This window comes from Capra hircus, chromosome 26 (genome assembly GCF_001704415.2).
Source record: "Capra hircus breed San Clemente chromosome 26, ASM170441v1, whole genome shotgun sequence".
Lineage (NCBI taxonomy): Eukaryota > Metazoa > Chordata > Mammalia > Artiodactyla > Bovidae > Capra > Capra hircus.
The window spans coordinates 5,114,139-5,128,367 of NC_030833.1; the positions used below are offsets into that span (position 1 = coordinate 5,114,139).

General features: G+C 49.4%; 1 protein-coding gene across 2 annotated transcripts in view; it reads right to left on the bottom strand.

Moving 5' to 3' along the window:
* Positions 1 to 14,229, bottom strand: part of DOCK1 (dedicator of cytokinesis 1) — a 568,807-nt gene that overhangs the window by 13,636 nt on the left and 540,942 nt on the right. For both annotated transcript variants that reach the window (XM_018041175.1, XM_018041176.1), the window contains exons 47-48: positions 10,357 to 10,494; positions 2,967 to 3,112 (exon numbers count right to left, since the gene is read on the bottom strand). In XM_018041175.1, the coding sequence (XP_017896664.1) occupies positions 2,967 to 3,112; positions 10,357 to 10,494 (284 nt within the window). The remainder of the gene's footprint in view (positions 1 to 2,966; positions 3,113 to 10,356; positions 10,495 to 14,229) is intronic.

The window sequence follows — 14,229 nt, forward strand, 5'->3', positions numbered from 1 at the left end:
CGACCTTCCAAGACTGACTTCCCGAAACAGCCGGAGAGTAACTGGGTTTCCTCGAGGGGAGAATGATCGTTAAGAGAAAGCTGGGCGCATTTCCATCCTAGCTGCGGTTTCTTGCAAAGTTACTTGTGAGCAGGAGACGGAGAACTAAGCCCTGCTCTAATCAAAAGGCCATTCCAGCAGCTTGGTTCCCTAACATGAGAGGTACCGCGGACATCCACACTGCGCTGGACCTTTCAGAGAAGCGCATTTCCAACCCACGGAAGATGCTGACCGCCGAGAGCAAGAATCACATCTCCTTTGTTTTGTTAAAAAAAGAAAAAAAAAAGAAAAAACTGGATGGGCAGAGGGATTTGAACAGGAATGGTATTGAATGTAGGCATTGATTATCAATAGCTGCTAACATCACTGCAAGAGAGATAGTCAGGCACAATGTCCTTCTGAATGGAAGAACCTATGAAGTCATTCTGCCCTGAAATCAAGCCTGAATCTGTATAAGTCTCTAGATGGGACCACCAACCTGAAGGAAATAGGAGGGACATGGAGATACAGTCAATAACCCTGTTGGAGATGCAGTCAAAACAATCTGGATTGCAGCAGCAGCAGCCTGCAGTTTTCAACAAATAAACTACAAGGAAGAGAAATGAAAAGAAGAGAGTGGAAGGAGGAAATCTATTGATTAAAAGAGAACTAAAGAGATAGAGCAGGGCTGCCCAGGTGGCACTGGTGGTAAAAAAAAAAAACCCGCCTGGCAATGCAGGAGATGTGAGAGACGCGGGTTCAGTCCCTGGGTCGGGAAGATCCCCTGGAGGAGGGCATGGCAACCCACTCCAGTATTCTTGCCTGGAGAATCCCATGGACGTAGGAGCCTGGTAAGCTATAGTCCAAAGGGTTGCAAAGAGTCAGACACGACTGAAGCGATCCAGCACGTATACAAAGAGGTATGGCAGCCAACTCCAAAGTGGGAGTCTTATCTGGATCAGTTTCAAGCAAACTCAAAAAAAAAAAAACCCAACCATTTATGACTCAGCTGGAAATAAAAACCAATATCTGATGATGGTATGGAATGACTGTTCATTTTTCACCTGTGCTAAAGGTAGTTTTTCCCTAAGTTCCCAGCATTTAGAAATTCACACTGAAATGTTTACAGATGAAATCACACGATGTCTGAGACTTGCTTCATGTATAATATGGAGGAGGGAGAGGGTGGAGTACAGACTGAAAGATGGGCTGGGAGGTGATCACTGTTGAGCCTGGCTCACAGGCGATGGGCACAGGGCCTCATTATGATATTATGTTTCCCGTGAAACTTTTTCATAATAAAAACTTGAAGATGATTGATGAAATACACCAGTGTTGACTTTGATTATGAAGGCATTTCGGGACATCTGGATATGCAATTAGCAACAAATCAACATCCATTAGGTGTTACATCTCTTATAACAAACAATTTTAAAAACCTTTATGATTTTATTCTCGGTTTTACAGAACTTGAGACAATTAATGTAGGGAAATAAAGGACTAATGGACATCTTCTAGCTCGGGGCGAAACCCGTGCTATGAAATCCAGACAAGTACACAAAGCATCCAAGAAGAGGCTGAGCTGTAAATGTTTCGCAGGATGAGAGGCAACTGCCAGCAGGATGCGCTTTATTCTGCACATCACCAACGCCATCTGAGACCACAGTCTCACTGCTTCCACATTAGTCAGGTAGCTAAGGGTGACAACCCTGTGAATGAACGAAAATCTGGACTCTAATAAAGATGCCTTCTAGTTTAAGGTTAAACATATGGCTCCAGGGAAGGAGACAATGGTTTCCACTCATGTAGTCACATGTGCAGGACGGAACTCTTCCATCTAAAAATCTCTAGCTCACTCTTTGCTCTCGCCCCTATATTCCTGGAAATATAAAACCCTATTCATAACTAGCCTGGGGATTTACTTGGGGAGAAGTTGAATTAAGTTTCTTTAGCAATCTTGCTCTAAATGACAAGCGCACTTGATTTAAATACCTCTAAATTGAGAATTTCCATATAGACTTGGCCTTATAAGTAGCAGACACTGACAAAAATTACTGTTAGGGGAAAAAGAAAAAAAACACGTGGGAAGAGTTTTCTCTCCTCCATTGGGCACGCTAGCTGTTGGCTACAGAGGGCACTGGGGTTGGAGCTGTCTCTTGGGGTGCTCCGGGAGTTTATGTCTGCGGGTTGCAGGGGCCAAGAGCCTGCGGGTTTGATAAGATGATGGATTGTAAACCAAATGGGCTTGGACAAACACACAATTGTGCAGACTTGACGGTAAAACAATTAGAAGTTCTTGGATGTTTAAACTGCACGTGACATTTTTTTCTTTCTGTATAATCAGAAAAAGCTTTACATGTAGGCTACTCACTAAATGCACAAAAATGTCAACATCGAGGCTGTCTTTGCAGAAGACACAGTGGGAGTGCAACGAAATGTTTACTCATCTATTCCATTTTTGTTCCCTTCTTAGTGACTTTGGCTTAAGAGCAGCGCTCAAGAGCAACACTGGGTCTCAAAAAAGATCTTGCAGCAAGAAAGTGGCCCTGCCGGCCTTCGGGGAAGCATGCCTGAGTATGGCAGGCCTGCCCTGGTGTGACGCCTTGGAAGTGAGCAAGGGATGAAAGCACAGCCCACCACTGGCAAGGAATGCACCTCACTGTTTCGGGGTGTGTTGACGAGGACTGGACACTCACTGAGGCTTTATAGTTTGATGGAAGTGTCACCCAAAGTGGAGCCCAAAGAGAGACTGTTCTCAAAAATTCCTAAGACCCTACAAGTCTTAGTGGCACTATGGTTGTAAAGGTCTTGGATGATCTCCATTTCAAAGGGAGTGTTGAGTTTCAGAAATCCTCTCAGCTGTGATGAAACAAATCCAGGACCCCGGAGAGCTCCTTGCAACCCCCTCCAGCCCTTCTCTTCCCTCCCTACTGCTGAGCCAGACTCACCCATCGGAGCCAGGCCTGGAAGGGGTGCTGTCGGACGAGAGGGAGGAGACAGAAGCCACGGATAGAGGCCGGGATGAGGAAGGCATGGTGAAGGATCGGACCATGGACCGGGGACGGCTGCCTCTTCTGTCGTCCAGACTTGAGGGCTGGGTTGGGGCAGAGGGGAGAGAAAGAGAGAGACTTGCTTGACGTCCATGCCAAAAGATGTCCAGCCTGGCATGGTCAGACACCTCAGACCGAGTGGTCTTAGCAGCCTGGAGTCTATACCAAAGTAATCCACACTTTTATGAACAGTTGATGTTCCTGTCCAAAGCTGAAGGTGAAAACCATGGTTATCCAGAGATTTTTTGAAATATGATTTGATACTGTGAACAATACCAGAAAAAACTTTCTTGTTGGTTTTCTTTTTTTTTTTTTAATTTAAAATGCAGTTTTCTTTACCAAGACCACAATGCCTTACCATGCTCCCAAGTCAGTACAATGCACTGACCGACCAGGAATTGTAACTTACAGAGTACATCTAGAATGAGACTTAAGGACTTTGCGAGATGTTTAGATGAGCTGTGCACATCTCTGCATGCTGACAAACCAAGCAGACTGCCAAAATACGTGGAGGCACAGGGCCCGAACTTCTCTAGACTAAGATGAGATGCTCCTGCTGCTTAATTGAAGGCGGGTTCCTTCCCTGCCGGTGACCGGTACAGCAGGATAGCTGGATCCATGGCCGGAGTTGCCAAAGCCCCTCCTTCTTAGCAGGAAGTGGACCAGTGATGTATTCTAGAGACAAACAGTCTCTGGATCGAGTTTTCCACCCTCTGTTTGTCATACGACTATATATTACCAAAATAAGTGTCACTGAAATACAGCACATGTCAACACCTAATTAGCTACAAAATGCTCGTGTACCTGCCCCTCAAGCCAGATGTTGGCACAGCTGGGACAGCAGCTGGTGCAGAAACTTTTTTTTTAACCCTCAGGATGTGGAAATCAAATGTCTGTAGAGCATGCCCTCTCTGTGTGGCTCAACCTCCCTCAACCCCAGCCCCATGCTACCAAAGCTGGCGTTCATTCAGCCCATCGCCAATAGAAAAACTGCTTGGGACCAGGGCTGGTGACAGATTATATAACACCACTGATAAGAGGGCCTGTTTCTTAACTACGTTTTGCCCATGAAATACTATTGGACCTGTACCTTATCTCTTCAACAGTAAAAGGCTCAACAGACTTGGGGGTGCCAAGGGGGACAGGGGTCCGGGGGGGACGGGATGGGGAGCCTGGGATTAGCAGATGCAGACTACTGCACAGAAAATGGGCAGACTGGGAAGTACAGGGCCCTGTATCCAACACCCTGTGCCGAACCCTAGTGGGACAGAATGCGAAAGCAGGCAGACGTACGGCTGCATCCCTGTGCTGTCCAGCAGCATTTCACACGACACTGTGAATCAACTGTACTTCAATGAAATAGGCTTGTAAAAAACAGTAAGAGGTTCAACGTCACAAAAGAACACTTTAAAGCAGGAGCTGGTAAGCGTTTTCTGCAAAAGGGGAAAATGACAAGTACTTTAGACTGCGGGCCGTAAGGTCTCTGTCCCAAGCATGGAAACAGCTATACACAATACAGAAATAAATAAGTACGGCTGTGTTCCAATAAAGCTTTATTTACAAAACAGATGTCAGGCCGTAGTTTGCTGACCAGTGGCTCAATATGCAGCTGCAGTCTGCCAGTACCGAGGGTCTGGTCAGCCTTAACTTTAGCACCGATGACGGTGCATTGCCCAACTTCAGGGAGACAGCCTTTGCCATGAACTGGCTTTTACAAGGCAACTAAAAGGAAATGGCGACTTGCAGATTAGCCTGAATTGTAAAAATGTTTCTAAAGACTCAAAGTCTACAGTATCTGCTTCTCAGCCTTTAAGGTTAGATTCCATTCCCGGTGATTATAAAATACTGACTGTATCCTTCCTGTTGTACAATGTGTCTTTGTAGCTTAGTTGTACAATGCATCCACTTCTCTGATGAAATGATCTTCACAGCAGCCAGGGTCAAGGGAGTGGGCACACAGGAGCCAGCCGGCCGTGGACCAGGAGGTGCATATGGCCACAGGCTGCCCTCATCCAGCTCTTGGGAAGACCCAAGCAGCTGCAAACGCCCCCAACCACACAGGGCTGGTGATGCGCCCGAGAGGCAGCCTTGAGTCTTGGTCAGGATGCATGAGCATGGACGGGAAGACTGTGAAGAATGAAGCAAGGGGGATGCAGGTGGGGGCTCTGGCTGGGGAGGGCCAGAAGCCACTGATGGTCTTGTGACAGCAGGGCACCCACTGGGAGTGGCCCTGGGCCCTCCTCCTGGGCCATTCACCTCGCAAGCCCTTCTTGACCCAGCAGAGCCTCTAGAAATCGAGCAGCCAGGACTTCTGCCTTTTCATCTGAAGCCATCAGGGCCTCCCACTCCTTACCGGGTAGCTCCAGTGCTAGGACATTGTGAGGGAGGGGACATCTGTGTCCCTGCAGCAGGACAGGCACTGAGTTGGGGCAGAGGGGCGGGGAGACCACCAGGTGGGAATGTTGGTCCCGGCATGGACTGCATGACCTCGCATAAAACAAGGAACCGCTCAGACACCTAGCTTCCTCCTGGGCACACAGGGGATAGTCATGTCACCTTGAGAGGCTGGCAAGGACGACCTGCAGTGACACAGGTGACAGGCAGGGCGGCTACACAAATGGCAGCCTCCAGTGCCCTGCTCACGTTACAGACACGAAGCACAGACACGCTCCAGGCCCTCACAGGAGCACGCCTGCGTGTCCCAGGACGCACGCGGTCACCATCCTCATCTCCAGGGTGGTCTGGAAGGCCCTACCTATGCCCACCATGGGTGCAAACTGCCCTGGCGTCCTGGGGATGGCTGGTTTCCCTGAGTTTTATCATGGTGATGGGGTTTCATGGGGGTATGGTGAGACGCAGGCCCGTTTCACAGTCTTCTAGAAACGTCCCTTTCCAAATGCTGCACAAATGCCAGCTGTGGACTGGAAACCCAACGGGACAACAGGCTGGGCCCTAGGAGGGGGCGCATGCACAGGGGTGCATTAGGAGGGAGGGGTGGGGCCAGGTGGGAGGGGGAGAGATGGGGTGCTCTAGGACATGCAGCCTCAGGGTCACCGCCCAGAGCCCGCACCTTGACTGCCCTCCAAGCCTTATCAGCCACTCTTCTCTTGGTTGGAATATTCTGTTGAACTCCAGCATACAGAAGAGGGCAAGGGGAACTTCTCTCTGGAGGTGGGGGTCATCAGCTTACCTTCCCAATGCACACCCCACTTAGTGGCCTCTGAGGAACCCCAGGGTTCCATGGATCCCAGTAAGAAAACCACTGGAACAAAGTCTCCCTGGCAATGGTGGAGGAGGCCCTCTTGTTGTTGTTGCTTAGTCATTCAAACGTGTCCGGCTCTTTTTGACCCCATGGACTATTATAGCCCGCCAGGCTCCTCTGTCCATGGAATTTTCCAGGCAAGATGATTGGAGTGGATTGTCATTTCCTCCTCCAGGGGATCTTCCCAATCCAGGGATCGAACCCATGTCTCCTCCATCTCCCACACTGGAAGGCAGACTCTTTCCTGCTGAGCCACCCGGGGAAGCCCTGAGGGAGGGCTGGAGGGGAAAGTCCTGGGGGCAAGGGTGACGGGTGAACCACAGCACCGTCTGTGCAAACCATGGCGAGGACTCGAGAAGGATGAACAGCAGCTTCTGGGTGTCTTGTCTGCTGACGGTGGTGGAGGGGGACCAGCCCGGGGAGCCGGAGGGGGTGGACGGCGTGGGCTCTTCTGGGCACGGGGTGGAGGGGCCCAGAGGCAGGTGGACGGGTGGGTCTGAGCTCAGGTGATGCAGAAAGCGATAGAGGAAGACAGTGGAGAAGGAGCAGGGCCACGGGAGGCTCCCTGTTCTTATCACACTTGAATGAACCAGAGATGGAAGGAGTGGAGGACAAACTCGGAACTCTTTCAGGAGCCTATGAGCAGACGCCTCCTGTATGGCCAAGGGCCAGCGAAGGCACGGGGCTGGTGCTGAACGTGACTGAGGCTCGTGGCCTCCACTCTGGGGGCCCCAGGCTCTGCACGCCTCCCTCCCCAAGTAGCAGGAGGAGCTGGGGTTCCTGTGCTTTCCTTTGGGAACTGGCGGCTCTTCAGAGCCAAGGGCTGGCAGGATAAGGCCAAAGCTGAGCAGGCTGGACAGGTCTGATGGAGCCGCTCAAGGATTAGGAGTCAGAGGGCGTCCAAGTCTTCCCTTTCTACAGCTTAGGCTGGCTCAGAAAAATTGACAAAATGGTTTATGTCCTTTCTATGGGGTTTTTATTTTTAAATCCATCTTTTTTTTTAAACCGGATGACAGTATATTTCTTTTTAAAGTATTCTGAGATGCTTGAAAGTTCTCAAAGTAGATGAGAAGGGAAAGCCTCATTTCAGACTGCATTTTATCACCACATTTTTCAGAGAATGACAGGGTATCAGGCCTCCTGTTTGCTCAAGGGAGGCTGGCTGCAGAACCTGCCTTGGGGGTCCCAGGATGAAGGGGGGACTCAGGAAGGCAGCTCCAGGGGACGAGGCACCACAGGTGAGAAACGCACCCTTACTTAATTCTGTTCCTGACGGCATTCCCAAGATGCTCTGGCTGCCCCTACAAAGGGGTCGGACAGTGGTGGAGAAGATACCTTCTCAGGGTGTGGTGCAAATGGCTTATCCCCAGCTAAGGATGGCAGACCACCGCCCACATGACAGCCTCGCCTTCCTGCCTACCCCCCTACCCGCGCCCCCATGGTCAAGAGCAAGCCTGCACCAAAGTAATGAATCACAGCAGAAGACAGGGATATGAAGGATGTTCTGATGAGCCGGACAGATTTCTGTCATTTTGAAATATACAGGAAATGATTGATCAAAGAGGAAGCGTTTCACTTAGAAAGAGAACATGGAGCTTGCACAAGTGTTTATTTCTTAGAAAGAATTCAAAGTGGCATCAGACTTTGGAAGAGGTGCACCGTGATGCTCTCTGAAACTCTTCCGGCCACTCAACGCTGATTGTAATGAGTTGCAGGCTCCAAAGTGATCAAGGACGGCTCGAGGACTCTGACTTACATGAAGGGTCCTCTGGGGCGGCTGGGCAGGAGAGTACCCTGATTCCTAAGCCTGTTCATCTGGAGCTGCTCCTGTGGGGCTGACAGTCTCGGATTCCCACCTGCTGGGTCTTCAGACCACAGCCTGGCAGCTGAGTTACTCTCAGCTCATGCTCTGCTCTGGCCAAGGCCACAGACACCTCATCTGATGAGCACTAGGTCCTGGGCTTGGAGGCGCTGGGGCCTGGGCATGGGCAGCAGGGCTTGGGGCGGTGGTGGGGGAGCACAGGGTGTAATCACAGCCAAGTCAACCCATCTGGGGAGGAGTCCTGCTCCTGACTTGTCTCCAACCACAAGGGCAAGAGAAGACCTTTGCCACTTAGGAGCGTGAGGCCTCAGGCTAGGGGCCCTTCTCAGGTTCCTCTGCCTCTAAAAGACGTGGGTTCCCCCACCTTGAAATGTCCGCAGCACCTCCTTCCTCAGGCTGCACTTCCTACTTGCAAAATGAAAAACTCAGAAAGGTCCCAGGCTCATGGTAAGCACTAAATTAGCGTTTGCTAAGTGAGATAGACGTGTGGAGAAAGACGAAGTCAGTTCAACACAGAGTAGCAGAGAACTTTCGAGAATGGCAGACAGATGGAGCTGGGCTAAAAATGAAGCCAGAATGGCGTGCTTGGTTGGACAGGTGGCTCTTTAGGGGGTAGAGGGCCCTGGGTCCTGAGCGGTGGAGTAACTGCAGCAGCCTGCCTTCCCTTTGCAGGATAACCTGTTAGACCTGCTCACAGACACCCCGTCCATGCCAGCGGGCATGGGATTCCAGGAGACCAGAAGAGGTCTCACTGCCTCTTTTTGCCACACTGATGTTAACCTCTGAACAGTGGAGAAAGGGGACCATCTGTTCGGGTAGACACCCCTCGAGCCCACAGTCAAGGCTAGGACGCACCAAGATTCCCAGAGACCCTAAGTAAGGAAGGAAGTGATGCTCTGAACTGCACACCACGGGAGCACTCTGAGGTGTGGTGCCTGGCCCTGCCCCCAGAGGTGCTAAGACCCAGCTCATGAAGACTGTCTCAAGCCCACCACAGGCCTTACACTGTCAGGTACTTTGCATCAGTAAGGACGAAACTCTGCTCCATGTTACGTGGCAGGCTGCATGGGAGCAGAGTTTGGGGCAGAATGGATACATGTATGTGTATGTCAGCTTCCCCCATGGCTCAGCTGGTAAAGAACCCGCTGGCTAGTGCAGGAGGCGTAAGAGACGAGGGTTCGATCCTTGGGTTGGGAAGATCCCCTGGAGAAGGAAATGGCAACCTGTTTCAGTATTCTTGTCTGGAAAATTCCACGGACAGAGGAGCCTGGAGGGCTACAGTCCATGGGGTCGCAAAGAGTCAGACACTAGAAACTATCACAACATTGATAATCAGCCATTTTCCAACATTAAAAAAAAAAAAAAAAAAACCCCAAACCAAAAAAGATGCATACAATATATAAAAAAATCACCAGCCATTCTTTTATGATGCTCTTGATGTTAGCCTTGGCTAAGAAACCTTACACAAGCTCTTAGTAAAAGCCCAGGTCTGCCCTTTACCCGAGAACAGAGTCTCCCAGCAGTCCAGGCTCTGTGAGGCTGGGTATCTTTCCGAGTCTGCCCTACGAATTGTCTTCTGCCCAAGGCATAGCTGTGTCTGCACCAGCCCCAGGCTTGCCATTCAGGTTCCTGCCACCAGCCTTTGCTGAGTGAGTCCTCTCTCTGGGAGTCATCCTGCCCACCTCCTGCAGCTTATCCTTGACTTAGATCAACGGCCACTTCCTCCAGTAGGTAAGATTCAGACTTCAGTGAACTGTTCCTCCCCTCAACGACTCTGACCTTGGCCTGGGCACAGGCTCTGTCTCAGCTCTGGGACATCGTGAGTGCTGTTATCCTGTGTGTGCTTTAACCCTCTGCCTGTGCTGTGTGATTGGAAGTAGGGTTTCCATGAACCAGCCTGAGTCCCGTGCGTTGATGAGATTTTTCTGTTGCTCCCTGACTCTAAGGAGAGATTGCGTTCACAGCTGTGGGCAGGGTACACGGAGATCAAGCACATTTACTCAAGCTTGCTCACCCAGACATTTCTAGTTACTGAAAGGAGGTGACTAGATTTGCTGGCAGAGGACCTGAGGAAGGGGCAGAGGGCCCTTGTCCTAAGTGGGCACCACGGGCAGGACTCAGGTACTCTGCCCTGTGGGCCTGTCATGGTCAGACGGTGTGATGAAGAGACGTGCCCCCCGACTGCTGCCACGCCAGCCACTCACCATGGTCCGGACGCCGTACTGCTTCTCCACTTTCTCCTTTAACTGTCTGAAACAGGCCTCCATTCTCTCATGAAATGGCCTCAGTGCTTCTGTGACTTTGTCTCCATGGATCCTGATCCCTTCGGCCAAAAATGGAATCTGAAAAACATACCCGTCGACATTCCTTATCTCCTGCTTAATGTCTTGAAAGAGCAATGTACACCCGGCAGAAAGTGGCGACCCATGTGCAAAATGCATCTGTTTTGGTTTTCCAATCAAACCAGCTGATTAAATTCATCAGCCAGGCATGCTACTCTCCCAAACCAAAATGTGTAAATGAAAAGCATTTGTCTTAAGTCGGACACGTCTAGCGCGGCGTGCAGGGCACGGACGTGTCATTGCTTTGCCTGACTTGCATTTGACCATCAACCCCAGAAGAGACGGCTGTGTGTTCTCCCCTTGAATTTGAGAACTGCATTTTGGATTTGTTTAGCTGTAACTTGATGTACTCACAAAGGGCCATGTCACAGTGCCAAGATTCCTTTGCTAAGAATATTGCCTCTATAAACCGCTCTAGTATTCTTGCCTGGAGAAACCCCGTGGACAGAGGAGCCTGGCAGGTTACAGTCCCTGGGGTCACAAAGAACTGGACATGACTGAAGTGACTTAGCATACATGCACAGCTATAACTTGACCTACTTGCAAAGGGCCATGTCACAGAGCAAAGATTCTTTTGCTAAAAATATTGCCTCTACAGGCAATTGAGAACTCTATTCCAAAATGTAAAAACCGAATTATATGTGATCTATAGTCCTGAAGGGTATTCTTATTTGGAAAGGAAAACCAAATTTACCCTTCCTTAAAACTAAAAATAATCACCTCTCTGCCAACACTCCTGTCACAAATATCCACGCCGACGCTTCACATCGGATCATGGAGATGTAGTTGACCTTTAAACGCGTTGTAGAGACATTTTTATTCCCCAGCCCCAGAGACCCTCCAGAGTCCCTGCCGTTGAGGGTGGGTGTAGGAAGGCTCTTTTCTTCCCCCAGCTTCTGCGTCCCCCGAGGCTCTGACTGGGAGGTACATGCTCTCCAGTGCAATCAAGCTAAGAGGCTTCTTCTTAATAATTTATAATTAAATCAAAATACTGATTAAAAACAGATTTCCTTAATATGCCAGAACACCAGTGTAGATGAGCAGATTTATTAGTAAGAAGGATAATAAGTCCACAATTGAATTTCATGTGAACAAATTCAAGGAATCTTATCAGGATGAATCAACGCACAAAACGTATTTGGCTGCCATTTATAGCAAGCAGCTGGAGCCTCTTGTGGTGCTCCGGGAGAGGACAGGATAAGTGAGCACCCTCCCAGGGTTGACACCCCTCAGCCTCCTTTCGGGCTGCACTGGCACAAAGCGTGTTCAGCTGACAGCTGGGTCTACACCCAAGGTAAACTCCAGGCATCTCTTTCTGGCCGTTATCATCAGGAGGGCAGTGTACAGCTAAGATTTCAGACGAGATGGGACCTTTTACTTTCCCATGCATATTACTCTTGCAGATGGCAGCCTCCAGGGGCTAGCTGCAGTTTGTGCAGGTTCAGCAGGAGAAGATGCTCGCAGAAATTTTCTTGATTGCTGGGGATTGGCAACGGCAGGCTGGGGATAACCTGCTGTGGGACGGGGAACGTGTCCTGTCTATCCTAGAATAAAGGCAAGGATAGGGGTGTGGTCTCAAGGTGACAGCCCAGCCACTCTAGACACTGAAAGCATTCTGCTCTAGAATGGACCTTTCTCAAATGAGCAAAATGAAGTCTAGTCATTTCTGTAATTTTTTGTGTTGGTTTGACAAAACTCTTTATTGGCCAGATGCTTGACATCAAAGAAGCTACTTGCTGGACTAAAGTGAAGACCTTTTGGTTCAGGTCTTGGGAACGAACGAAGGGTGATTTGGCGGGTAAAACTGATCCTTTCAACTGGTCCCTGACATTGGTTAGTTATAGCTTTCTACAAGAAGGGTGGGATGGGGCCCTTGTTCTATGTCCGCTTAGGGCTGAACTGAAGCTGTGAATAAAAAGATGCTCTGTGCAAACACTCCAACATACGAGGTGCTTAGCACATGAACGGAAGCCAGGGACTGAGGCCTGGAATGGTCTTTGGATTCCAGCAGGCTGAGCATCAAAATCTCTCAGGCAGATTCCTGAACCCATAGTCCTGATCTGGTCTGGAGCAGGTCCCAGGAATCAGAACATCTAAAGAGTTTCCCAGGGCCCAGAGCGGGAGGAGGACATCCCCAAAAGCCACACGTGTCCTCAGGTACGTGCTTAGTCATGTCTGAATCTGTGTGACCCCATAGACTAGCCCATCAGGCTCCTCGGTCCAAAGCATTTCCCAGGCAAGACTACTGGAGTGGGTGGCCATTTCCTTCTCTAGAGGATCTTCCCCACCCAGGGATGGAACCTGTGTATTTTGTGTTGGCTGGCAGATTCTTTACCACTCAGCCACCTGGGAAGCCCAACTCAACAACATGTTGAGTTGTTCAAAGTGAGCACGCGGCCGGCTCTCAAAATAGCGGTGCTATATGTGAAATCTGCTCCTGTGTGTCTCCTACACGGGTTCACGGCCTGCTGGTGACACAGAGCACTTAGAAGCAGCACGAAGCGCTCCAGGAGCACCGCCCCCAGTGACCTCAGTCAGGCCTGTCATCAGCTGGGCATGGTGAGAGGGTCTAGGCTTTCATTTCTATGCATTTCAGAAGACACATATGCGGGCACCTCAGCGGGCTTGTCTGAGCCTACACGGATTCATCCTCAGACCCACAGCAGGGAGGCTCCGTGAGATAGCTGTGTCTGTGGAAAGAGGGAGCTGTGCCTTTGAAGAAGGGGCTGGCGCTCCTGGCTGCAAACCTGGAAGAGCCCCACGCACACAACTGGCCCCTGATGGACCTCGGCTCCCACCCCCAAGGGGCTCAACACCCCCTGCTTCAGCAGAGGCAACAGCAGAGCCAGGAGCTGCCTGGAACTTAATAACCAGCCTTTGCAAGTGATTTTAGGCTCCAAGATGTGCTGATTGTACATCATGGATGGAAACTCTGCCCAGGAATCCTTGGGATTCCCAGCAGGAAAACCTTGCTTTGCCCTGATGGAGCTTCAGGGAAGAAAAACAAATCAAACAAATTAACAAACAAAACCAGAAGAAAGCATCCCAGTAACCCCGAACTTCTTTCTGTTACTGACCATATGACTTAATTACTGATATTAAAATATGGATTTTCAAAACATCGGCAAATGAGAGCAAGATCACAGGTAATGTTTTGAATATGTATTTTTCACCACTCTTTGATTTAATAAAGAGGCTAGAAAACAGATTTTTTTTTCAACTTTCCTGTGAACTGCTTTAAAATTCATCCTTTAATATAGTTATTAGGGGTGATGACATAGTGCTGATATAAAGTTCTCTCTGGGGAACAAATTACTTTCCTCTGTAGGGCCTGAAACTCTTAAAATCCAATTTGCTGTAAAAGCTTACAGGGAAAAAAAAATCAATATAACTTTTTGCAGACCAAACTAGTTTTTGTGTAGCAATGGTTTCACAGCCTTCAGTAGAGTTTTGAATTTTGTACCTTCTGGTTCCCACAACATCTAAAATGGAATCATTCAGACCTGTAAATCCTCTCCCTCTTTTTCTTAGTTAGAGACGGAGACTGCCTACACAAAGCTTATATCCTGTGCAAAGAAACCATTCTGTAAAAAGTCCCGTTAAATTCAGCTCCCAAGGTGTCTTGCCAGAGAAGAATTCCAAGGCCAAATTGATATCAAATGCCTAAGTCACACCCATTAAGATGGCTGTTATAAAACAAAGAAAAAGAAAATCAGAAAATAATTGTTGACGAGG